Raw genomic sequence first — 27,500 nt, forward strand, 5'->3', positions numbered from 1 at the left:
CCATCTCTGTGTGTCAGTAGTAGGTGGAGGCCTCCACCCTGAACAGTTCGGACCACTTCAGGAGGTAAACCGAACCTTTCCAAACGCTCAGGGGACAAACCCACAAACACTGGTCTGTCAGCTGGTTAAAGTTTAGGATGGAGAGGTCCAGCTGGGAGAGGTGTCATGGTTAGCGTGTATCATTGACGGACACCATGAAGCGCTCGTGAGCCCTGGAGCCACCAGAATAAGTGCTAAACGATCTTCCTGGATGTGACTAAAAGGCGATGAATCAGGGGAACTGGAGGAAAAGCGCAGAGGAGATCACTGGTCCCTGGTGTACTGACACAGAGAGGTGGTCCTCTGTTCAGAGCTGCTGTGTGGAGAGGAGCACAGATCCACATCCTGCCCTCTGTCACCTGTGCTAATTTAACACTTAACTGATTAACACTTAACTAACTGATTTTAACAGAACAAATTACTCAAACATTTCAGTATTCAGACTTGTGGTGTGTCTGTGGAAAGGTTTAGCAATGAAAGTGATTTGCCAACATCTCTCTATGATGTATTTAAGCAATAGGCTATACACCAATACATTTTGACTCAAGTACATAAATCATTTCCAAGCAAATTTGCAAATAATAATCTGGGGCTCTTGAAGATAAATTGTTACAAGGTACAGTCCTTATTTTGAAAATGTTCATTTCAGTTTCTTACGATAACAGGATGGCTCTGACGGATTGTCAAACCTCAGATCCAGGAGGTGAACAGTGGACCAAGGCCCATTCTGCAAGCCATCCTGTCCATATATAACCGGAGTGAGAGCTGTGTCCGTGTTCTCGGGCCTCAGCACAGTCTCTGTTTGTGATTTTCATGGGTAGGATTTCAAGGTGCAGCCGGGAGGACATTGCCTGGGTTGGGGGCCTTCTCTGTTATTTGCAGATGATGCGGCTCTGTTGGCTTCATCAGACCGTGACCTTCAGCACACAGAAGGGGGGGTTGCATTTGTCCTGTTTGAGAAGATTTTGATCTGAGTCTACGTTCAAGCCCTCACCTATGGTCAAGAGACCCCAGGTTAGACCCAGAACAGCCTTGTAAGATTACATTTGACTTGAGATCCCCCAGAAAGGACTAGAAAGCACTACTGGAGAGAGGGCCATCTGGACTAGCTTGCTTAGCTTGCTGCCACCATGACCTGGCCCCAGATTTCAATTTTATCACACGTAATGTCTGGGCTTTCTTTTTAATCTGAGAACAGAGTTGAAGGTCTTGGGGACATGTGCTGGACAGTCATTGAAAATCACAGCAGAGCCTCAATGCCTACTGTTGTAAAATGCAACACTCAGGGCTACTCGTAAATTCCACGTCTCAAAATTGTGGCGCAAATACGACTTGCTTTGCGCGTTTACATGTATTAATTAATTGTAAAATATCCATCTTCCGGTGTGATAGAATGTCAGTATTACCGGATACACATAATTCCTCAGTATTCTTTTTGTTTTTCGATGGGTGGTTAATCTGTGATGTCGCTAACATAATATTTCTGATAGTCCTTGAAGGCATCATTAGTCCCTCCTCCCTCCGGCGCGCGCTGACGCGGCTGCGCAGTGCGGCGCTGCTGTTGCTGCTGGAAAGTTTGTATCACTCTTTACATTTGGCCCAAGATACCGAAGAAATCCCTCCGTAATGTCGCATCCCGCGGGAGACCGACTGTCGCGGACATTTCGCCGGTAACAGGGAGAAGGAGCAGCGGGGACATGGCCGTCGGGGTCGCTCACCGCCACCGAGCCGCCGTGCAGTGGGTCTGGGGTCAGTTTGTACCGAAGCTGAATGGAGTTTCTGCCGTTGGACACTGCGTACTGGCCTAACCGCCACCAAAAACAACACTGTCTGACATGATGCTCCCACTGTAACAAGAGGACAATTAGCATATCTGCATCGGATTTATCGGTCACCACCATCACCATGTCTGACCAAAACTACTATTGGACCGTGTTGCCGAGCTACAAAACTAGTTTTGTGACTGGGGCCATGATGAAAAGATCAAAAAGGTAACAACCACATAGCCCGTGTTAATGACAGACTGTTTTTTTTTTTTTTTTAAACGTGGAGGCACAAAAGCAGTGCAGTCTGGACTGAACTGCTGCAAAGCGAAAACGTCTGCTCGGCCTGTAGTTGTCATCAGCTCCCCGCTGAGCTGAGCCATTCACTGTCTGACAAACAGCAATTTGTTGAACGTTTGATTCACAGCACGTAAACGCAACCCCCTCCCCAATACACACAGTGTCTGGTAATATGATCATCTTGCAGCTCGGATTGATAATACCATCGTGGTGTCTGTGGTAGCCGACTGTGCGTTAACGTTACTGTAGCTGTATGTGTCGGTTACATCCGCCCAAGGTTTGGTTTCCGACGGAGAAACGTGGCCATTGTAGAGTGTTGTGTATGTGGGCAGACTGCATTGTCTGCTACCAGCTGTCGCATGCAGCGACACAAAGTGCCGATCGATACCCTGATGTACTTAGTGGGACTGTGGTGTTGTAGATTTGTTCTAATCTGTGAGATACATTTAATCAGAGCGGTCAAATTTGCCTCCCTGTAAAGACTCTGTGTGTCTTTGGCGGTCAGTGAGTTCAAAGTGATCTTATCGTAATTTACGCCCTTTTTTATTTCCTCGGTCGTTTCCCCCTTTATTCCCATAGTGAAATGTTATTTTGTTGTGATTCTGGCCCAGTATGCGTCTGTTATAGCTTGCTGTCAGCGGCATAAACTGCATTGACATTGCTAATGGGTGAAGTTATGTGGAGAAAAGCTGTGCTCTCATCTTCTAAATTCATGTAATGCAGTTTTTCTAACTGTTAACAGGGTGCTGACTGCGCTCTGTGGGGAGTCAAAGTATCCACTTATTCAGTGCAGCATGGGTTCATGCATCAGTCATGCACCAGCATGACATTGAATGCAGCTCAGTGAATAAATGCAGTCCTTCACCATCAGCAGACATGTGAAAGATGCAAGCGTGCATCTCAGTGGCCTACATTCATCATGCTACATGGCTGTCTGTACGAGTCCTACAAACCACTATTGTTAGTCCCACATGTATGAGTAGTCTTATCACTGCCAACTGATGATAAAGCTCTCGTGGTCATGGTGTGGAACAGTGGTGCCTTCATGCAACGCTTTCTTTCTTTTTTTTTTTGCCATGCTCACTTGTGTGAAAAGGGTGTCTGTGTATTTATTTTCTGATAAGAGTAAAATGGTGCGCGCACAGCATCATTCTGTCGTTGAAGCCAAAGTCAAGCATTTATTGGCTCTCCCATCTCTCTGTTGCTGTGCCATCTTTGCCACTTTGAGCCTTTTTGGGTTGGGGGGCCATATACTGTGTGAATCTGCCTCAGCATCGACCCAGAAATGTCAGGCTCTGTTTTGTCTCAGCCCCTCAATTATTTTAGGTCATTGCCAGAAGAGAGGTAGAGACGGCATCGACATCACCAGCATGAAACCGAGAGCATGATGGGATTAGATCCAGCTTTGAGGGGATTGTAAAAACAAAGGATAAAAAAGGATCTAATACTGTTCTCAATGAAGACTTTAGCACAGATAGAGCGAATACCAGGCATACAGAGGCCTCCGGCATCATATTTGCACAAACGGACAGGAAGTGGACAAAATAACATTTGAACTTTAAAGTAACTGCATCATAATTACACTGGCATCTTTGTGGCTGAGTAGTACTCAAAGAAATGCTAGTTCGTCATGTCTGCCGGCTTTTAAACCGCTCTGCCAGTCACCACTTTTATCTGTGATTTTTAAAAAGAAAATGGTTTTCTTAACAGAGCTCCAAAGAAGAGGTGGGCTTACTGATTTAGCATTTATTAAAAAAGCTGCACAGTAACAGTCTTAAAATTTCTAACAAAATATACCAAAGTGGAAGAAAACTGTTCCAGCAAAAAGGAACAGTGTTTTAATCAGTTAAAAAAAATACCAGCAGTTTTGAAACAACACGTCTCTGACATGGTCTGAATCAAAACTGAACCTGACTTTCTAAAAATTGGTATCTTAGACAGCTGGTATGTTTTTAGAAAAATCTTGCATCCAGAGTTGCATCAACTGCTGAGCCCCTGCCTGATTGTGCAATGGAAAAACAATCTGATCATTGATTTTCTTACTTATAGATCAGTTTGTGTTGTGTACGTGTAGGCAACGATTGTGTTTGTCCATGGCGATGGATCTTTTAATGGTATAAACACAGTGTGATGGCCTTGCACAGTCACTGGAGTCCCCGGGCCCACTTATTTCTCTGCATTGTTGTATAACAGCCAGCCAAGGCTGTTTTTATAGGATCAGGTGCTCCCATTGGTACAAGCACACGGCTCTTTCCAGATGTTTCCCATATTCTCACATTAAAATACTTTCAGACACAGGAAACCTCATCAGATCATCACTGATACTTGAGTATTATACCTCACTACACTGCCTCCACACTCCTTATTTCCTGGGTATTCGTTTATTTTATGTATTTCCATTATTTTGGTCACTCTTGCAGCCAGAAATACTTTTATTCTCCTAAATATAAGAACATAAAAATGTGAGCTGTTTGGTGTTGCCACATTAGCTAAAACTGATAAAGTACATGCTCTCTGTGTGTGTGTGTGTTTATATATTTACATACACACATGTTTGTAGCTATGCATGTATGTTTATGTATAAACACCATTGCCACTGTCATTACAGTTATTAGTGTTTTTCTTATCACAATCAACAACTCAAGTTCATAGGTTGACGGTGTTTTTCGTTCTTTATTTTGGCAGGACTGTTCGCTGCGCTCATAAGAGACTGTTACATGTGCTGCGTGATCGTGTTTGTAATTGCATTGCATAAGCAAATGTTTTCTCTTGTGTTTGTTTTCCTCTTCTCACAGTTCCCGTAACAACAAGAGAAGGAGTTTGGCGGTTGGGACCCCGTCGCCCACGCTGTCACGACCGCTTTCGCCTCTCCCACTTGCCACAGGTACTTGTGTGTTGTTTTTATTTGCATGACTGTGCGACTCAGTGTGATTATTGTTCGGCAATTAGTCTAGAGACTTATCAGACGTACTTTACAGGACAGAGATGTAATCAGATGGAATGAAAAGATGAAAGTTAATTTGTGGCATGAGACCAATACGTCAGCCTTTCTGTGGAGTTTATATGCCTTCAGCCTGGTTTTTATTTGTGATGCAGTGTGGCACATGACAGGCAGTGGATTCCCTCTGGTGTGTTTCCTAGGTTTTCATTGCTGTTAGACTATAATGTGCCCACAGTGTACGGCATAAGCCATAAAATAGTGTTCCTTTTCATGATGATATTTTTAATTTAGCTTCCGGGACACTGCTCATTCCTTGATCCAGCTGCCTGAATTGCTATATGAAGCCTCATTCATTCTCTACAGCATTTCTTTAAGTGAGTCAGGGTGTGGTAGTGCTTTCCCCTCAGGGGCTGGCACTGAAACCCTTCAGTGACCCTCTCAAGAGTGTGTGGTGTGGTGTGATCAACAGCAGGACTCCCTGCCGTCTGCTGAAGCTGAGATTCTTTGATTTGGCAGGAAATAGGTCTAGTTATCTGCTGTGGGAGTGGCACTAAAAGATGTGATTGTCTCTGGTTCAACTGTGAATTAAAACCAGTTACAACGTGATCACGTAAAACAACCCATGTAATGATTCAACATATGGAGAGTCGTATACATCTGTTATTGTATTTTATACGTGCTACCCCCTCTAACGGGCTGCGCACATACTCATGGAACTGGAGTTAAATTAAGTAACTACTACTTTCAGCTTCCACTCATTTTCAAAGTGTGTAAATTTGTGATATTTTTTTGTTTCCTCAGCTGGCAGCAGCCCTTCTGAAAGCCCCAGAAATGTCTCTGCCAGCACCTCTGCCAACTTCCAGTTTGCCCGAAGGTAAGAGTGAACTTGAGTGCTTTTTAATATGGATTTTTTTCTAAGGCACTTTATGTCAGCCGTGCTACTACAGTTATATTTTCCCCACCTCATACAAAACACTGGAAAATTGGTTAGTTTGATAGAATGCATAGCAGATGCCTCCAAAATACAGTGGATTAAATGCATATTTTAACATTGGAGAAGGTTCAGAGTAAGACATAAGCGGCAACAGAAATATTCATTTTTCCATTCACGGATCACTAAAGAGTGGTAACTAGAAACTGCAATGAGAGTTGGAGATAGCCAAGCTGCTTCATGAGACTTTTTAAAATGTCCTACCTATTCAAAACAAAAATAAAACTTGACCAGAACATCATCGGTTTTCACTTATTTTGAGCGCATTGCAATAAAAACGCTTCAGTAACCTAAGAAACTTGGTTTTTGGAGGAGACTGAGTAGCATGAATAATGAACATGCCCTGGCTTGTTCCCTTTTGCCCCTGTAGTGGAAATGAGGCAATGGAGAAGCAAATCCAACCAGCCCCAGAAAGGCCCCAGGGACACTAGCTGGACATGGGCCTTGGCATTTGTCAAGCCAATTAAGGCAGCAATTCGGTGCACACACTCGTTATTCAGGGCTGCTGTGATTATGGGGAAAAATTGGAAAGCTTGCCCTCTCATCAGGCTTCTTGCAAGAGTGTATGGAGTCACAGTGGTTTGGAGGAATAGTAGCTAGAACTGGCATCCTCGTGCAGTAGCAGAAAATAGTGTGTTATTGACTTGCTAGTGGCATTTTGGGTAAAATGGCAGCAGGTGAGGCTCATGTGTTTATAATATGTACACACTGTAGTACATCCTAGAAGATTTAAGAATATGCTGCTGCTGTCTCACTGGATCTACTTTAAATGTAAATGCTGCTTATTTCAAATATCATGTGCCATGAATTAGCATTTAATGTTGCAGTGCAGTGTGGCATATTGCACCACAAGCCCGCGGACGGAGAGGGGATGTCCCCTGATAGGATTGCCTCGCACAAGTGTGCATGATTCATCTAAATTTATTGAGACTTTCTAAGCTGCCAGCGTGGAGACGGATGCTGTGCCTGCACTTTTGAGAGCTCCTCTGGGTTTATTTGGTATTCACACAAGCTGTATAAACCCCCCCGCTGTTTGTGCACCTATTTTGTCGTGTAAACATGAACGAGGCAGACACACAATAGTTGGCATTCACGCAAAGAATAAATAAGTCTTTTAAAATGCAAATGAATGAATAAGGCGATAAGGAGCCATCTCAAGAGCGAGGTATAATCGTGTAGCTGCAGCTCCCTCTTCACCATTAAAAATGCTTTTTTTAACCTTGGGGTGTGCGGACTTGCCAGCGCTGTGGCCCATAATAGTTTTTTCCCCCCTTTTACAGCTCAGGTATTGATTCTCACATCGATTTTAAAACCATGTTTTTAATCCTAGCTTCTATCCTCTTAAGCGCTGCTGGACCTTAATGCAACAACCTAGTATCAGTAGTAAAGTGTTTAATAACACATAGCGGATGAAATACATATCCGCTATGAATCAGATGAGAAAACACAAATCTAATTCCCCTGATTAATCCTCAGATCTCGGTTACACTCGGGGCAGAACCACCCAATTTCATTGTGTCACCCCTGATTTAGCTACACGTCCCCAAGAGCTGGTTTGTGTGAGAAAACATTCGACCATCCCTGTCACCACAGATTGAATCAGTCAGGGAAACTGGGCCACGTCCACAGAGTGCCATATTGGATGGAAAAATAGGGGGGACAATGGAGATGGAGGCACTGTTACAAGTGGAAATTTCCTACATAAAGGTTGGGGTTTTCTGTTTGTAGTAGTGGTCTGGGTGGGTGGCTCATGGTATATGTGTAAATGCTGTTTATGAGTGTATTTTTGTGGTGTGTGTGTAATGAGTCACAAGCTAATTGTCTGTGGGTCTCAGTGCTGCAGTATGATAACATTTTGGCAGGTGTTCAGCAGCAGCAGCAGCAGACAGCCACTGGCTGCAAACTGTGACAGACAAACAGGGCTATGGCTCTGACAGCCAGACTTACTCTGTCACTATCATTAAACAGCGTTTATTTTCTTTTCTCACTTGGTGTCTGCGGCTGCTCGTCTTCCTCTCTCTTCCTCTCTATTTGTGTCTTCCTGTTTATGCATCTGTGCAGCCAACTGGCCCGCACTGAAAGGTAAGAAAATGAAAAACTCCTTTCATCAACACAGTGTCAAGCATCAGATGTTATTGCTTTAAACTTGCATGCAGAGCTGATTTAGAAAGTGACATTTGCATGCGTAACTCTTTGAAGATTGCGTCAACAGGATGTGTAGGTTTCTATGTGATGCGGAGCTACCCCTGAGCAGTCTGTTACTGTTTTGTTTCTGCAGAGCGGATGGGCGAAGGTGGTCTGTGGCGTCGGTTCCCTCGTCTGGATACTGCACCAATGCCCCCAGTTCATCAGTATCTGTAAGCTAAGACTCTTTCTCAAAGTCTGTCTTTATTTGTATTTCCTTGTAATCACCAGTGCTAGTGACAGGGTTTGGCAAAGGCTTGAACACTCGGAAAATCCTTGATTTTAACAGGTTTGGAAAAGGCATGAATGAATTTGAATGCACTCCTTGAAAAGCGCTCTATGTAATCCCTGGCAAGCATTAATCAAAATATAAAGTCAAAGTTAATGTGAGCAACTGGTAAAATACACAAAAGTGACAACAGAATTCCTTTATACCCAAAGACATCTATGTATTTGGGTATAAAGGAATTCTGTTGTTACTTTTGTGTATTTTACCAGTTCTTTTTTGAAAAAGTGCATTTGTAGTAACAATTCAGATATGATGATAAAGGCTTTGAGAGTCTGGACATTTCTGCCTTTCATACATACATTACATACAAAATGCTCAAAAAGTGCTTGAATTTTACTCTAAAAAAGCTGTACAAAGCCTGAACTGAGGTTTCTGTACCTCTGTCTGTCTCTTTCATTCATCAGATATTCAACCTCTTTCTAAACCACTGCCATGGGACCATTTAGCTCCTTGTGTTACTCATACTCAGTGTATCAATCAGTTTACAGTGCTGTGGTGTCTTGTAAACTTATGGTGCTGACTGACTGAACTGTAAATCCCATCAGATTTCACACAGTGTAAGAAATAAATCCACCTATAAATGGTTGCTGATTTACAGTAGGCCCGTTTACTGAGTGAGTCCTTTTATAGAGGGGCTCAGCACCTGGGCCATATTTTAGATGAGCTGTGAAAGTGTGTTTTACATCTTTTGACCAACAGCTCACAGTTAAAGGCTGCAAGCATGTTTATTTGATATACTGCGCAAAAGTGATTCAGACCCAGCCCATGTAAACATTTAAAGAGACATGTCACCCAAAATCTATCTTTGAATCTTTCAAGTCTACAGTGGGGTGATATTGGCAAAGCGTTTAAACTCAACATAACAGCTGAAATAGTCTTTAACCGATGCAAGTAAACACACTTTGAACGTCACACTGTCACAACACTGTTACTTGACAATGTGGCCGACCGTACTCTCTGCAGCCAGTTTATACAAAACAGCTGACTGGAGATGGATGGATGACTCAGTCACAACAGGAAATGTCCGATGATGATGATGCATCTCTGTATCACCGGCCTTTTATCAAACTTTCCACCGCAGACAGGAAGAACAAATGAATCCTCAGATGCCTTTCCCAAAGTTTTCCTGGAATGATTCACACTGTATAGATAAGATTAACGATGGTGGTTTTATACATACAGAAGTTTATCTGGCTGAATACACTTATAAAGACTTTGTTTTTTTATGGAATTAGAGTATTTATGTTGCAGGTTATTGCTGAACGTAGTCCAGACTGGTGCATAAGAGCAATCTTTCCATTTTATCTACGTAACAACATTGCAACCTAAAAGAACACACAATTATAATTGCTCGGCAGATTTTATGCACATCAATGGGTGAGGTAGTTAAAAAGCAAGACAACAAGAGAACAAACTAAGAGAGGAAAACCAGACAAAAAAGTGTGTAAAACATAGGAACATACAGCTACCCCTGTTAGAGGACTGATATTGTTGATCCTTCATCCTCTCTCAGACCCCTTAAATGTCCCCTGTTGGGAAGTCTCAAGTGTTTGCCACCCTCGCTAAAGAAATGACTTCATACCAAAATGATGTGAGCATTACTCTATGTAGCCCCTTTTGACTGAGGGAAAGTACAGGAATAATGAATCTTATCACTAAAATAACATTGGTCTTGTTGAAATGCATGCTTTCTTTTTCCTGCATGACATCACAAATGAGGAGGGACTGTACAGGATTTCACATTTCCTCACGCAGCTTTTGCTTTTGGGAAAAGTTAAACGGACAGTGAGCGTGCCATGCTGCCCAGCTACGCCCATCAGCTATTTATCAGTGGTTTCTGTTCTCATTATCTTGAGACTTTGTCTTGAAAGTCATATTGAAGCTGCAGTTGGCTGTAAAAACAATACCCGGCTCCTCTGCCACGGCTGTAATTTTGTATGGCCAACCACATGGCTCGGAGACGGTGAGGTCAGCCCTCCCCACACAATGTCCCTTTCAGGCTCGCTGTCAGTGAGGCCTTTATGCTGCTCTCGCTCGCCTCTGACACGTCTCTAGTTTCCTCCTCGGGGTATCTTCTTCGTCCAGTCAGATGAGCCACTCTTCCCTTTACTCTTCCTCCAGTGAAACACAAGATCCCAGCCAGATGGGAGGGACTCATAAATTCCAGGCTGCGTGTCACACATTTTGGCTTGGAAAGAGAAAACGAATGCGTGCATGGCCGACGCAACAGCCGTTGCTGCCTGCCTCTTGGCATGCTGCAGCAGTAAAGAAAAGTCCTGCACAACACTAAAGCTCACAGAGACATTTTTTAAATCTGGAAAAGGATTTATGATGTTTTGCCTCACTGCAGCACAAGCCTTTCTCAGCAAGCCCTTGTTAAGTGTTAAATCTTAATCAGATCTATAGTGGAACATGAAAGCCTTTAAGACTCTGAGTGTTCACAGGATACTGAGTGAATCTGAGAGAGAGTAGTGGTGTGAATCTCCTATTAGAGGAAGCACATTTAACACAGAATGTTATATCGTCAAAGCTGTAGAAGCACAAGCCAGCACGGATACAAATGCGCAATTAAAAGTAGACAAAGTCTGAAATGATTGAGTATTCAGCCATTTATTGTTTTATTATGTATTTCCAGAATATTCCAGATCACTGACGTCTGTACACTGCTCTTTGTCACTTATCTCTCTTTTACATACCCCATTTCTTTTTTTTTCCCTCACAGTCCTCTTCTTCCCAGGAGTTGTTGCACCAGTTGCCCTTCCAGCCCACTCAAGATGATCTCCACTTCCTGTTCAAACATTTCCGGAGCACGGAGAGCGTGGCAGACGAAGAAGGAGCACATTCCTCGCCCCCTGTCAGGCTCCGTTCACGCAGTCTCAGGTAGCCTGGGTTTGATCCTGCAACATCTGTACTGCGTAGATATAGTAGCTGCTTGTGTTTGTGGTCTGACCTGGCTGATGTTGCAGGTTAATGTTAAAATGAAGCCCTTAGTCCACCACTACTAACATTACCAATGGTTATTTATGAATAAAATTATTTCACAAGTTACATACTATTGTAACCAGGGTTAAAATAAGCAGCCTCAGCCTCACACTTGAGCTAGTGTGGCTGAAATGTAGTCAAGTCCTCCTCTGTTAGCTGGGTTAGTTATGTAGTTAGCTGTGCAAACCTCTCTAAATGAAACAACTCATTTAAGTGCCAGTAGTGTAAAAGAAAGAGAAGAACAGACCATAGATCATTTGTGTTTTTCATTACTGAACCAGCGTGCCTTTTCTCCCATTAGTATTATCCTGTTAGTGAACATTTACTTGTCAGTTCTTTGGCCCAGCCAAGAGGTATCCACGTCGGCTTTTGCTCCACCGTGCCTGGAAAATTCTGCAGTACTAATTGAAGATGCTGCTGCCTTCCACCTCCACAGGCTTGAGGCATACAATGACCAGTAGTGACAGTAGTGACAGACACGATACACCCTGGACCCTGTTTTCCTTCCATCAGAGAGCTCACGCAAGATTTAGAATAACTTTAAAATAAAAAGAGAGAAAAAAATGATGTCAGGAGCACCGCAGCCATAAAAAAAAAAAAAAAAGCCTGCCTTTAGCATCAATGTGCGACTTAGTAGCAGAGCTGTAAAGAGAAAAGTAAACAAGTCATGTCACATTTGGTAAGATTGCTGCTCTGCCTCAAACCGACAAAAATAGGCTTAATGTTTCATAACATCTTTCATGTATGATTATAAATAATGAAATCCTGGCTGGGAGGATTTGAATATGGTGGGATGATTATTTTATGTGGTACTGGAAAAAAAAAAAAAGCTTCTGTGCTAGTTAATGATCCCCTGGATTAGAATATTGCATTTCCTCATCATTTTGCATCGCTGCTCTCATCAAACACTTCAACAAGCTCTCCAAGTGGCTCTCGCGGTGGGGAGTTTTGAGGTTGCTGGAGACTTTTATAATTGACTCTAGAGGGTGTTGGCAGCATCTTGATGTGGTTGTTTTTCCTGCGAGGAGTCTCTGCCTGTGCCACATACTCAGAAGGCTCTAGATGCTCTCTAGATATGTTAGTTAGCTTTGTTCATTGTCCTTTCAGAAATTGTCTTCATTCACTGTTAAATTGAGGCAGAAGTGGTTGTTTTCTGCTTGTTGTGTCTAGTAAGGTATTTAGCATTTATTGATTTAAACATATTAACATTTAGGTTTCTGATTGAAAGCTGATGAGAAAATGGTGAAGTATATAGTCAAGTCAAAAAATGGTATAGGTTTGTTAACTCTCTAGTTTGGTTCTAAAAGTTTATACTAAGTAAATATACTTAGATATCCAGTAAAGACAGCTTTTCTTTCTGATGGTTTGTTAATGCGACTCCTGCTCACAGACTGAATATGAGATTCCACAAACGATCTTATAATTTCATTAGAGAAAAAACTCCACCAGGGTTTCCTTAGTTAATCTGTTTGAGTACTTGGCTCATAAAATTAATGTAACTGACTTTTGTAATGCTGTTAAAACACATCAAAATTACTACTGGGAGTAGATGACTGACAAGTGTCAATGTTGCTCTGAAATAGCTCCTGAGGGTGTGTAAAGCATTTCTTATTGCCCCTGAATAGTTCCCGAGGGGTTAAGTGTTGCTATTGCCCTCAAATAAAACCACTGCTGTGCAACTGTTGTAGTTACCCAGAAATAGTAAAGTGCTCGTCACATGATGATATTGTTATTTGTAGTATGTGATGTATGGGGGCGCCCAGGGTGGCTATTTTTAATATTAGTGATGACAGTACATTGATTTGTAATTTTTAAAGGTGCCCTCTTGTAACTCAAGCCCTGTGCACACAACAGATGTGGTCATGGATACTGCAGATGAGAAGCTGATCTGAACTACTTAGATCAGCTACTTACTGTCGTTTTCAAATATGCTGTGTTTATGAGCTGGGGTGGCAGTAAACACTTTCAGTCACACAGTTGCAGTTCACTCGTAAGGAATTGGTACATTTTTTGTAGCTTTAATAAGACAGTGTTTGTGATTGACATTGTTTTACAGCCTCAGTGTATCAGTGTTTGTCTTAAGCACTTAATTTTAAACTTACTCTGTGGTGTCAGCCTCTCCCATCTGTCACTCCTCCACCACCTCCATCACTTTACAAATCAGATCTTTTGTTTTTATGCAATTCAAATGTAGAAACCACAAATGATTATTTGTGCAAAAACATGATATAATATTCCTTTTGTGACGATATATCTGTAATCCGTTTTTGCTGCTTTTCTCTTTTATCTGGTTCTCATCCAGCCCTGGACGGACTTGTGGAACATTTGACAATGAAATTGTCATGATGAATCACGTCTACAAAGAACGCTTTCCTAAGGTATACCCTGTGCTTTTACTGCCTTCTTTTTTCTTGCCCTCTTTCTCTCTCTCTGATCGGTGGCGCTAATGCATCTTCATGTACAAAGAAGAAGACTAGAAACCAGGACAGAGATTTTAACGCTCCTGGCAAAGTCAAAATCTTAGACCACTCACCTGTGGGGACCAAGTGTAAAGAAATTGTTAATACAATATTGTTGTCACCATTTCAAATGAAGTCTTCCATCCTGGTTGTTTCCCAGGCGACAGCCCAGATGGAGGGTCAGCTGCTCGACATCATTGCAGAGTGTTCCCCAGGCACTGCTCTGCCCCTGGCTGATGGTGTGCTGGGATTCATTCAGCACCAGCTGGTGGAGCTCGCCAGAGACTGTCTGGACAAGTCCCAGAAAGGCCTGGTCACCTCCAGGTACTTTATGGAGCTGCAGGAGAAGCTGGAAAAGCTGCTGCATGAGGTGTGTGTTTCTCATCTTTAAAAAAACAGTTTTTCCATCTGAACAATCACAGTTTTGTTTACTTTTTTGATTATTACTCAGTCTTGCAACTGTTCCGCCAGTATTTGTTCTTCCTAAGATATCATCAGTGCATTTCTGATTGTTGGTAGCTCAGATTGCCCTCTGGGACATTGCGTGCTATACTGTAGCCTCACTGGGAACATTGAATTGAAATTGCCTGTTTGATTGGATCTCAGTCAGTGCTGATTCCAGCTCATTGGCCAGTAACGGTGTTGTCATTTTATATTATAAAGATCTGCGCAGTGGTCAAATGCTTGATTATATAATGATTTATTACATAACCTTTCCAGCAAATCTGCAAAATGGATCATGGCTTCTGCTGCAGACTCAGGTTCCAAATGACTTTCTCTTGTTACTCAGAAAGTTGGATAATTTAACATCAAGTCCATATTTTAATAAAAGTGCCACGCAGTACAGTCGATGCAGTGCTTTCTTGAGCTCATTCAGTCTCCTAGTAGCTTAATGTATCCCACAATACAACAGGGACAGACATTATTTCATCTATAATTTCCACTTAAGCCACATTTCTGTAATTATTCTTTAATGTCACCATGAAAATAACTTTCCAGCATGGAAAGAGTTTATTTTAAGCAAATGGTCACTACTGTCACATAGAGAAATGTCTGAATTATAGCTGTTTTTCTGAAGACTGTTCTTAGAAATAAATCTTGTTTGATCAGGTTTGACAGGATAACACACAAAACCTGTTACAATACAGTTACAGTGGATCAACCTGAACCCTGACTGACGTCACTCTTCTCACCACGTCTGTAACACAGATTCAGAACCTGCTGTTTGACAAAGGCAAGGCAATGTTAGACCAAGATATGGAGACAATGAATGTATTCACAAGTGCTATGTATAAATTATTAATAAATCGGGCAAGGCAGAGAGGAAATATTGATGCAAGATGTTGAAATACCAGCCCTGATCCACTGAATCACCAACAGATAATGTAAGAAGATGAAATGGATGCTAAAAATAATATGAGCCAGACCAAAGTGCAGACAGCCTCCGTGGACGAGCTGCGCTGCCTCGTGGCTTGTGCCAATTGGATTAATTCACAGTAATAATCTGTCATCCTTTGTCCTTTGCTGATCAGGCGTATGAGCGCTCAGAGAGCGAGGAGGTGACCATCATCACCAAACTGGTCAAGAAGATTCTCATCATCATCTCCAGGCCAGCCAGACTCCTGGAGTGTCTGGTAAGACTCAACGGCAGACAGACGTCAGTGTAGGAGCAGGAGTGACGCATTATCAACATGATGCTCACCAGTTTAGAGCCTCGAACAAAATGTCTGTCCCTACAGAAGCAGATGTCAGTGGTGACTCACGTACACTGATGACATGTTGTCGTAATGATAATTTTAGTAATAATAACACAATTGCATGTTGGAATAAGCCCACAGCAAGTTTACCTTTCCAGACAGGATGATGTTTTGGGTCGTAGTCCTTTATAAGCAATTTCATTTTGACAGTGGGTGTGTAGCTGAAGTTCACAAGCCCAGATATTCACCCCATTCTTCCTGCAAGTGCAGAAGAAATTAGCTGAATTAACCTTTTCAACCTTCTTTCTTACCAACCCTGTCATTAAACTGCAGTAGTGTTTCCTGTTATTTCCTAGTGTGTCATGTTCAGCTTTCCTGTCAGGAGACTTTGTCTATTTCTCATATATCACTTTCCTGCCCTATTGTAGTGTTTTAGTAGTGAGTCCCTTTTTTGTGTTTGCAAAAGCCATTGCCAAATAAATGAAATCTAAATGATCTTTCCTCTCTTTTCTCCAGGAGTTTGATCCAGAAGAGTTTTACCAACGTTTGGAGGTGGCAGAGGGTCAAGCCAAAGTGGGCCATGGCATCAAGACTGATATTCCCAGATACATCATCAGCCAGCTCGGCCTCACCAGGGATCCCTTGGAAGGTGCAGCACTGAGTTTTTTTTACAATATTTACTTTATTCAAGTAGTCAGCTTTTGCAAATCACATGGTAAGGAGTTAATATCCTCTTCATCCCACTGAGTAAAATGCACGTCCACTTTTTTACTGGAGTAAAATCATATAAGATTTCTAAAAAGAATCTCCTCTCTCGATATGAAACATTGTACAAATTTAATTATGTGGGAAAATAATAAGCTGGCTAAGCTTTTTATATCTTCTGATTTTACTGCTGCTGTAATTATTATTGTTTTGTGTCATTTTTTTTAATTCTTCAGAGCACTTCATTGTTTTAAATGAAAACAAGGCACACCCTTTTATGGGGGACAGCGCTTGTCATTCATTGTAATTTACTCAATTTAGTACTACTTGCACTGCAATGCCTTTGTAATTGTTTTTTTGTCGTACTTCCTGCCTTAGTGTTGCCGTGCCCTTCATTGGGCATTTAAAATATTCCCTCTACAGAACTCCATGTCAGTATTGCTCTCCACAATGATATTTAACAGAGTGGAGCATAATCCAACTTAAGTAGGAAACCCTGAATCAGTTAACATAGAAAGCATAGAAACAGAAAACTCTAACAAATATGATTTGAACACAGCAATTTTTTTAAGCATCATGAGTCAGTTAGTATGAATGCAGTAAGTTCAATAAGCACTCTTTGTCCCCACTGGTGTTCATTTAAGCTGAATGGAGTTTGATCAGTGTGTCTGCTGCTATAACAGAGATGGTCCATCTGGAGCAGACGAGTCCGAGTCACAGAGCGTCCAGCAGAGACTCTGATGACACTGGAGACGCAACACCTACACAGGTACAAACTTATTAAACAGTTATAAAGCAGTTTAAGTGAACTATAATCTGAGTCGTGCTTTAACAGAATAAACGGTGGTGGGTGATGTAACGTGTAAGACAACGTCACTTGGACTGATATAATATACAATGTCATAAGGAAGCGCTAAACACCACTGAAAGGGCTGCTTGGATAGATACAGTTCAGCCTTCTTGCTTTTCAGAAGTAGTGCAGCCACTAAGTTTCTGTTGTTTTCCTCCTCTCTTTTTTTGGGCGTGTGTGATTCAGAGCCGAGCAGCCTGCACCCCTCCTCGTAGGAAACCGCTGGAGAGCGACTTCGAGACGATCAAGCTCATTAGCAATGGCGCCTATGGGTGAGTTAGACAGACTTCTTTGTTTGAGTTCTGACTCACTCTCTTTGTGGACACCGCAGAGAGCCCAATAAAAGCGGAAAAAGAAACTAAAATGAGGATGTGTTGTAGTATTTGTGTGTTTACACTTAGAATTTGTCTGGACAATTTCATTTCAAGTCTGAACTGATGTTCACTAGTAAGTGATGAGTATGTTTCTTCATCTTTTGCCTGTAAAATCTCTCAACGTATCTCCCTCCGCACCCGCCATTCCCTTATGAACCGTCCTATCCCTGCTTGTCCTGTAACTTTCCTCCTCATTTCTTTTGCCCTCTTCCCTCTCTTCTCCTGCCATGCAGGGCTGTATTTCTGGTGCGCCACAAGGAGACCCGTCAACGTTTTGCCATGAAGAAGATCAACCGCCAGAACCTGATGCTTAGGAACCAAATCCAGCAGGTGTTTGTGGAGCGGGACATCCTGACCTTTGCTGAAAACCCATTTGTGGTTTCTATGTTCTGCTCTTTTGAGACACGGAGGCACCTCTGCATGGTCATGGAGTATGTGGAAGGTAAGGTTGGTCAGAATTGGCCATGCAGACATATTAAGATGACAGGTATTTTTATTAAATACCAAGATATGGCACACACTATCCTCAGCCACTGTAAACACATTGTCGTGAGACTTTCAGAAAGCTTTAACAAAGCATTGGACTGTGTTTGTACTTCAAGGTGGAGATTGTGCCAACCTATTGAAGAACATTGGTCCTCTGCCCGTGGACATGGCACGGATGTATTTTGCAGAGACTGTCCTGGCTTTAGAATACCTTCACAACTACGGCATCGTACACAGAGACCTCAAACCCGATAAGTGAGTCCTCATTTCACATTTCATTTTTTCTATCTCTGGTTTCAGGCGGCGCCTAATTACTTTAAAGCTTTCATCATTTTCAGACTTGCCATCATCTTTAAAAGTCTGGCAATCTTTTTGAAGTTGGAACAGAATTTTCTGATTCATTCAGCCTTTGATTTTTCTGACTTATCTATGTTTCGGGTTAGCATTTGATGAAACGTTGAAACACTTCTTCATTTCTTCCTCCTTTTGTAGTTTGTTAATCACCTCCATGGGACACATTAAGCTGACAGACTTTGGACTGTCAAAGATTGGTCTAATGAACATGACCACCAACTTGTATGAAGGACATATTGAAAAGGATACCAGAGAGTTCATTGACAAACAGGTTTGTCTCCTCTCATCTCAGTTTCTCATCATCTCTAAGGTTGTTTATGACCTTTGCTAACATCAGTCTTTTCTCTCTTTACCTGCTTTTCCTTTTACAGGTGTGTGGTACACCAGAGTACATTGCTCCAGAGGTGATCCTGAGGCAGGGCTATGGGAAGCCAGTAGACTGGTGGGCTATGGGCATCATCCTTTATGAATTCTTAGTGGGCTGTGTGCCTTTCTTTGGAGACACACCAGAGCAGCTGTTTGGTCAGGTGGTCAATGGTAAGAGATCCGTTTTAGTCCCCATGTCTGTGTAGATGCATTAAAATCCCCTCATTGAATCACTGGTATGTGCTTCTATGCCCAGATGAGATTATCTGGCCAGACGGGGAGGACGCTCTGCCTGCTGATGCCCAGGACCTTATCACCAGACTGCTGCGACAGAGCCCTCTGGAGCGTCTGGGAACAGGTCAGTGTGACTGACAAATGGGCGGAGAAGGCCCTCTAAGGGTGGTGGTGTGGTCGTCCCCCATTCAGAAGGTGGTTCGATCCCGGATCCTATGAGTCAGCATGTCGAAGGGCAAGACACTAAACACCATCTTAAAGAATAGTCGTATGAATGATGTGTAAATGGGTGAATGAGAAAAGAAGTCGAAATGACTAGAAAGGCTCTACATGAATACAGACCATTTACCATATTAGGATATCAAGGGAGACACTGTTCACAAATTGTAAACCAGCCCCATGATGAGCAGGCGCTAAAGCCAATCCTGTTGGTCTGATGTGTTTATTGTTTTCTCCAGGGGGAACAACTGAGGTGAAGATGCACATGTTCTTCCTGGGTCTGGACTGGAACGGCCTCCTGAGGCAGAAAGCTGAATTCATACCTCAGTTAGAGACTGAGGATGACACCAGTTACTTTGACAGTAAGTGGCAGACCAGTTAGATTTATGGACATGATCTATTATGGGCTCGCCTAACTGCATTACAAATATGGATCTCTCTCTGCACATGCACAGACAAACCTAGACACGCCTTTGCTAGAAACACACGAGGACACACCGCTTTGAGAATAGGCTGTCAGACTGATGATGTGTTTTTGGGGGGCAGAGATCTGATTTGACAGTATTGCCTGGTGGTAATTTCAGTGAGGACACAAACAGTGTCACCAGTTTGTTAATATTTAATGCTTTCTTATTGTGCTTCCTGCAGCGCGATCAGAGCGCTATTGTCATCTGGGCTCAGATGACGATGATGAAACCAACGACGATGAATCATCTCTGGAGCTCCGACAGTTCTCCTCTGTGGCCCACCGTTTCAGCAAGGTACTTATTTCTCCTGTGCTTATTGGTGTATGTCACAGCATTAAAACGCAAAGTAAAACATTGGTGTGCACTCTTGGAGAAAACAATCCTCCAGATAGCTTGATTGAACGTCTCTGCCACCATTTTCTTCTTAAACTCTAGGTGTACAGCAGCACAGAGCATCTGTCCACCTCCACACCATCCAACCAGAGCTTGTCGTCATCTGAGCGAAGCCACAGTGAGGAGAAGGAGGAGCGATGGGAGGGCAGGGGAGTCCTCTCCCCTGGCGATGGACACAAACACTTGGCTGGTGGAGACAGAAGGGCAGATGGACACAGGGGGAGGTGAGAGCATGAAACGTGAGAGAGTCTCAATTCCCAATGAGAGGAGAGAGATTACAGCGAGCCCTTATTCTTGCCTTGTTGGCTTTTAAATTTCATGAAAAATCTGAGATGTACATGCGTTTGCTCTCATTAAATATAGGGCAAATTATATCCAAAATTAGCCATTGTATAAGATATTGTTCTTTTTGGAATAATAGTATATATAATAAGTCATTCTAAATGTTTAACACTATCTTCACACAGATGTGATCCTTGATGTGAGTTTGTATGTGTGTTAGTTTGGGTTTTCTCAGTATGCTCAAGCAATGTGAAAGCAGGTCAGGTGGGCATTTCACATTGCTCTGAGGTGTGAATGCAGTGTCAGGTTTCCTGCTCTCTATTCAGTGCATACTGGGAAAGGCTCCAGGTCTCCCTGTGAGCCTGAATAGAGTTAACTGGTACGACATGAAAGACTGATATGACCTCTACTGACACAATTGTGATGCTTTAGTGACTGAAATCAGCATTTTAAAAGCAATGAGCAGCATCTGCAAGGTAGTGTCTGGGTGTATCCAAGTAACATACCAGAGCATATTCACCTGCACAAATGGAAATAAAAAATCAAAACAAATTTGAGTATATCTGTTTTTTAGTGACTGTTTTCAAGGGGAAAACACTGTTGCTTACAGTTTGACATGAATAAGTAATTGCCCAAATTCTACAAGATCTGATTTGACTAAATTCCCACATGTTTACTGTGTATCCCCTTGCAGTCTGCGTCCTCGTGCTTCATCCAGCTCTTCCCAGTCAGAACGCAGCGCCAGCCCACTGGTGATGAACAGCACCCAGAGCCTCGACATCATGCCTCGCTTCGCCATCTCTGCGGAGGAGGAAGGTAAAACTGACCAACCCAGGCCTCACTACATTCTCCTCTCCTGTTGTTATGCAATTATGAACCATCAGAGGTGACACCTTGTACCTCCTCATTCTAGACGGGATGGTTTCCAACCTGCGCCGCATTCGGCTGCGGAGCAACAGCACAGGAACCAGGCCATCCTTCAGAAGAGGGGCGTCTCGGCGCATTGCCCACCAACTGGAGACCCCAGAGAAACCCAGATCCCCCTCTGGAAAAGTCCCCAAATCTGCCTCCGTCTCTGGCCTGTCCCTCATCATCACACCAGGTAGGCAGGACGATGATGATATTTATAAAATGTCAACAAAGTGTCCATCTTACCCTTGTTCCTATCTGAAAGCTGGTACTGATTCAGTTGCTTGCACAAGTTTCAAGCCATTAATCAAGTCTTTTAGAGGCACGACTGCAATCTGTCTTTTTATGATGAGACTATTCATGTGTTTACAGTGCCCTCTACAGCCTGATGCACATAAACCATAAACACTAATACTGTGGCCAAGATAAGAATGTCACTTATCTTATTATCATGATTTCCCTTTTTAATTATTTAGCCAAGTATTGCAGATAGTAGAATCACCTCAATCTTTAGCATAGTTGTTAAAGTAGTTTGGTACAAGTGATTTGATCAAATACTGAGAGGTGAAAAATGTGAGTCAGAAACACAAACTCTCCATACAGAGTCACCCGATGCCCTTTCTAATCATCTTCTCCTCCTGGTCCAGATGACTCAGCAGGTCCTCCGACGAGCCCCAAATCATCCCTGTCCTTGTCGTCCAACCCCTCGTCCAGAGACTCGTCCCCCAGCCGGGACCTTTCCGTCAGCATCAGCTGCCTCAGGCCTCCTGTGGTCATCCACAGCTCTGGGAAGAGGTTTGGCTTCGCGCTACGAGCCATCAGAGTCTATATGGGAGACAGTGATGTCTACACTGTTCACCACATGGTCTGGGTATGTGTCCTTATCTCAGGTGAAGCTGGTTGTGTTATACATATGTGAAAAGCTTTGTATTTGTAGTTTCCATGTATGCATTTGGATATATTTATTTTTTTCACAGAGTACGTAAACTGAAAACATTGGTTGAAATAATTGCACTGGTGAAACATTGTCATAGTAACAGCCTGACAGATACTTCACCAGTAGTTTTTATCAGAGGTTGTATGTGTTTGTGTGAACAGTGTGTTGAGGAGGGCAGTCCAGCACACGAGGCAGGATTGAGGGCCGGTGACCTCATCACTCACGTCAACGGGGAGTCAGTCCAGGGACTCGTCCACACTGAGGTGGTGGAGCTCCTGCTCAAGGTACGAGGATAACCTCTTAATATTTTATAAATAATAATTTTCTGCACACATGTTACTATGTTTTTAAGTACAGAAAGGTCTAAATGTACTGTTGAGGTTTCCCAAACAAACTAATACTTTCTTACCGGTTACATATCATTTTGTGGGTCTACTCCTAAGAGAAAGAAGTGCCTTGTAGACAGGTGTTAATATTAATGATCTGTTTTCATCAGAGTGGCAACAGGGTGACCCTGCAGACTACTGCGCTGGAGAACACTTCTATCAAGGTGGGGCCTGCCAGAAAGGTGAGCTACAAGGCCAAGATGGCTCGGCGCAGCAAGAAGAGCAAGAAGAAGGACGGACAGGACAGGTACACGAGGGGAGAATGAAATCATACCTGCAGCATTACTGTTTGACATTTGGAACTCGTGCCTGAGGCTTAGTATTAAATGCATTGGATGAAAATCACACCTATTTGTAGCTTCACCTTAAATGACTCATTCACAACTTAGAGTGATGACTAATGAATTGTAAAACGAACAAAAACTGAATGGATCTTAGTCTCTTTGTGTTTTACCTCTAATGCTTAATTTAGACTCAATGAATAGAGTATTTCTACTCAAGTAAGCTTGGAAAAAGTTAAAGCAAAGAACAATATAGCAGACAAAACACACATCTGACGCCTCTGTCCTCTTATGCAGCCGTCGGCGTAGTATCCTGAAGAAGCTGTCTAAGCATACGCCTCCTCCACCCATGCAGAGCAGTCGTAGCTTCTCCTCTGGTTTCCACCAGTCATCTAGCGACAGCCTCTCCGGCTCCCCCACGCAGAGTCTTTCTCCTGGGCCTTCTACGCCTTGTCGCTCCCCTGCTCCTGACCACTCTGGAGGTGAGTGAGGATGTCATGTATCACTTGCCTCCCAAAAAGGGAGCTTTCAGTTTCTTTGTGTCGTGTGATTTTATGTTATGCTTTGTGAAAAATATCTACTATTACTAAACTGCTTAATTTCTTTCTCTTTCTGCCAGATTCAAGTTCCTCTCCTTGCTCCAGCTCCCCTAACTCGCCTGTTCCACAGGCCCGGCCCAGTTCCCTACATGTCTTGGGTCGCTACACCAAAGCTGGCCGCTGCAAGTCTACCAGCAGTATCCCTCCTTCACCACTGGCCTGCATCCCACCTCCCCAGCCCCTCTCTCCCCAGTGCTCTCCATCCTGCCTCCCCAGTCACCCCAAGTCCCTACAAGGTTTCCATGGCAAGACATTGTCCCCTCCCACCATCGCCCGCCATTCTGTGCGTCCCCGCAGTGCAGAGCCGCCACGATCGCCGCTACTCAAGAGGGTCCAGTCAGCGGAGAAGCTGACAGGAGACAAGACAACAGGGGGGTACCATGGAGACAGGAAGGCCTACAGCACCCGCCGCCACACCATGGAGGTGCCCCTGTCTGAGGGGGAGGGCCTGGAGGACATGGAGGGGGACACAGCCACAGGATTCGTCTGTGTCGGTGAGCACGGCCGTCAGGGGCTGTACATAGGAGGGCAGAGAGGCCACCAGGACACGGCCAGTGGAGGCAGCGAGCACCACCGCAATTCCTCCTCGCCACAACACCGCGGTGGCAACCACCACTCCAAAGAAGTGGTGGTGATGCGGAAGCTGGCTCTGTCGGAGCGAAGGGACTCCTTCAAGAAACAGGAGGCCGTGCAGGAAGTGAGTTTCGATGATTTGGAGGAGAGAGAGGCGACGCCTAGCCCAGTGCTTCCTGTCACGCAGCCGAAGGCGTTCAAGGCGTCCTGGATCAACTCGGCCCAGACAGAATCCAGTGTGAAGCTGGAAGGAAGAGGTTCACAGGGTACAACAACGCAGCAGAAAGCCAAGTCAAAAGACAAAGAAGGGTTTTAGTTGTGTCACGTTGCCAGGGATAATGGGTCAACCAAGAGTCTCACTCAGGAGGAGACTGAAAAGTGAAAATAAGTCTCTGACCTGCTACTGTACTTACATTTGAAGGCCTTGCATGTGTGTCCAGAAAACTGTGACCAAGTCCCAAATCATCACAAGCAGCTGCTCAAAGACGGAAGAGCAAATTAACATCAATGTTTCTCAGTAATATATGCATCCTGCAACACTGTTAACAGAATAATGACTGCCAAACTATGTTTACTTCCTGGTTGCTTGTTTTCTCTCTTGGTTCTCAAATCACTGTGGCACCTGTAACTGATGTATTTTGTAAATATTTTTCGTTTTAATCGAAGAAACTTATTTATGACTTTTTATGCTTTTGGATGCTGAAAATGCCTTGGACGCTTCAGTTGTTCTTAGTTCAGGAATTGCACAAAAGCAAAGCCACGCAACAAATACTCAGTGTGGCTTTACAGAAGGTGCAGAAAAGGGCAGGTAACATCAGTCGATATCGTACCTTTTTTTTTTTTTTTTTTAAATACCTCAATGCCTGTCTAGAACTGGTTGTAGTTTCGTGTTCGGATTGGGTCTTTGAAACAAACTTACAGTGTTTGTCCTGCAACATACGACGTATCGTAGAACTTCAGAAGATATCTGACAGATTGTGGCTATTAGAACTCATTGATCCCAAACACAGGCCTTGCGTTAACATATTTAAGGGACAAAAATATGTCAATATTTGGAAACCTAGCCGTGGTGCCAAAGCATGGTTTAGCCATAGGAACCATTCAAAAGAGGTACTGTAGTTGTACATAAGAAGCTTCATGCATGCATGGGCTCTACTTCCACTCGCTGACTGTCCTGTAATAAAGTGCGTCAGTGCTGACACTCCTTTAGCAGTGGTTTGAATCATAACCTGATCAGCATACAGGTGTGTAGATAAAACTGTCTCTGTTCTCTAATACCTTGTTGAATCAAGCCTCCGTCCAGCTCCTTACAAACCTAGTCTAGCTGTGTTTGCACAAGTTGTAGTAGCCGTATAACAGTTAGAGCACATGTATATTTCAGGACGATCTCCTTATCTGTGGGATTCAAAAATTGTACAGTGGATGCAACAAACAAAACTGGCTCCCTTGGCTGTTTTTTTTTTTTTTTTAATGTGTGTTATGAATGAGTGTTTACATTTTAGTGCAAATTATGTGTGTGGACTTGTCATGGTTTTGTTAAATTATTATGAAAAAGGTGAATGACAGTGAATTCAACAGGACGCCCTGCGTGGATGAAGGAATTAGTAGAGGTGATTTCCTTTTGTAAATTTTGATATGGAAACAGTCTTGTTGCAGTACTAATCTAACCTATGCTGTTGGTGTATATTGTATAAACAGTGGTGGACCTTATAACAGCTGTCGGTGGTGTTTTTGAAAGTGACCTTGTAGGGGTAGATGGACTCGGATACATTGTGTAATGTCACTTAGGTGGCAGGGTCTTGATCTCGCATTGCGATCAGCGTCAAAGGATTGTGCACGCTTCACATGCCCGTATAATATTCCCACAATCTTACATATTCTTTTCTTGATCTCATCAAAAGGGCCTTGAATTCTTTAATTTGATGTTCAGTCACTTATTTGAGCTTTAAAGTGAGAGTTTTGTTAGCACGTGTGAACATATGGGATTTGGTTTTCAGCCGCGTGCTCTTTATTTTGTTTATATTGTTCGTGTTCTCATTTTGAAGCCGTTTATTTGTTGGAAGTGTCGGCAACCAAAAATGCTTCCAGTCTTATTGCAGATTAACTTGTTACACAGAAGAAAATTTTGTCCTGTGCCCTTAGTTTTATGACGGCACACACATTTGTGTTCTGTAGGGTTGAGTGAGCTGTTAATGTGGGAATTCATAATGGGAGTTTAGCACATACTAAGCGTTGAACAGTGGTTATAGATTGTGGGGGTTCAAGTTATTAGTTGGAGGTTTGTTAGTTGTGCTGCGGGGGGAAAAAGCCGTGTGTCTGTGTAGAATTTATCTCTGAATTTCTGATGCAATACACATCTCGATTTGTTCCTCGGATTCAGTCTCTTTATTTTGTACCCCTACCAACCTGTCACAGTATCTCTTGAGTCTACGTTGTATCATCATCTAAATCTGAGTTCATGTTGTGGAGATCTCAGCTCAGTCCATACCAGCGGTTTGGCATCACACATCAAAATAAAGCATCACAACGACTCTTCTCATCTCTACGTTTGTGTGTGTGTGTGTGTGTGTGTGTGTGTGATAAACTTCATGTCTTCATATAGGTGCTCAGCTGTCATTCTACATATTTCCCACAGTTGTTTACATGTGTTTGTGTGGTAAAGTTGACCCCTCGACTCCAATTGACAAACTGGCCTTTGTGAATTTCCTACCATGTGGGTATCTGATGCAGACCGGTGTGACATTGTATGTTTTTTTTATTGTCTTAACAGTGCTTGAAATAAATGAATTGCAAAGGGGCTTCAATGTCCGGGACTAGGACGTGTGTGTACGTGTCATCTGTCCCTCATACGATATTTATATAATAAATATATTATTTATTTATGGTACCTAATAGATCATAATCTTTCTTTTGTGTAGTTGTGGTCTAATAAAGATCAACACATGTAAATACTCAGTGGTGGAAAGAAGCTAAGTATATTTACTTGAGTGCTATACTAGTATTTCTATTTTATGCTACTTCACACTTCTACTCCACGACATTTCTAAGAGATAACATTTTACTTTGTACCCAACTTCATTGATTTGACATTTTTCTGTTACTTTGCAGCAACAGATTAGTTGATTAGTTGCACAAAACATACTCAACGTGTGAATTATCTGGAAATACATGTATTTGTTAAGATGAGCTCCATCTTTACCTGCTGCAACATTACAGTGATGCTTAGACATACATGCAGCAATAAGGATAATCCAATAATCTTAGTACTTTTACTTTTACTTAATTGTTATGACTAATACTTTTCTACTTAAGTGAAATTGGATGTAGGACTTTTACATGTAACAAAGTATTTCCACCTATTTCTAAAGAAACACAGCAATTCTTCCACCACTATACTGCAATAATTACTCGGTGTAGTAATGATACACTGCAATAAGTAA

The 27,500-nt window shown here is 42.8% G+C and overlaps 1 protein-coding gene across 2 annotated transcripts; it reads left to right on the top strand.

The window, feature by feature from the left end:
- The first annotated feature begins 1,662 nt into the window (after positions 1-1,662).
- On the top strand, positions 1,663-26,879 carry mast3a (microtubule associated serine/threonine kinase 3a). Of its 2 annotated transcripts, XM_070844491.1 has the most exons (27): positions 1,663-2,030; positions 4,898-4,986; positions 5,845-5,917; positions 8,096-8,116; positions 8,313-8,391; positions 11,230-11,387; positions 13,792-13,867; positions 14,109-14,318; positions 15,481-15,582; positions 16,162-16,294; positions 17,034-17,119; positions 17,387-17,472; positions 17,808-18,016; positions 18,177-18,315; positions 18,553-18,685; positions 18,786-18,951; positions 19,037-19,138; positions 19,473-19,595; positions 19,882-19,994; positions 20,136-20,317; positions 21,070-21,191; positions 21,289-21,477; positions 21,932-22,155; positions 22,383-22,505; positions 22,718-22,854; positions 23,186-23,370; positions 23,508-26,879. In XM_070844491.1, the coding sequence occupies exons 1-27, from the start codon at positions 1,945-1,947 to the stop codon at positions 24,374-24,376; spliced, it is 4,215 nt and encodes a 1,404-aa protein (XP_070700592.1). In that variant the 5' UTR covers positions 1,663-1,944; the 3' UTR covers positions 24,377-26,879. The 2 variants fall into 2 exon arrangements, with proteins under 2 accessions (XP_070700592.1, XP_070700593.1); XM_070844492.1 differs by lacking the exon at positions 8,096-8,116.
- Positions 26,880-27,500: the final 621 nt, after the last annotated feature.

The sequence above is a fragment of the Pempheris klunzingeri genome, chromosome 15 (genome assembly GCF_042242105.1).
Source record: "Pempheris klunzingeri isolate RE-2024b chromosome 15, fPemKlu1.hap1, whole genome shotgun sequence".
NCBI lineage: Eukaryota > Metazoa > Chordata > Actinopteri > Acropomatiformes > Pempheridae > Pempheris > Pempheris klunzingeri.

Coding starts and splice junctions, on each gene's coding strand:
- mast3a (XM_070844491.1), top strand. CDS start 1,945: ATGTCTGACCAAAACTACTATTGGACCGTGTTGCCGAGCTACAAAACT. Junction 18,686..18,785: donor GAGAGTTCATTGACAAACAG/GTTTGTCTCCTC, acceptor TTCCTTTTACAG/GTGTGTGGTACACCAGAGTA. Junction 22,156..22,382: donor CTGTTCACCACATGGTCTGG/GTATGTGTCCTT, acceptor TTGTGTGAACAG/TGTGTTGAGGAGGGCAGTCC.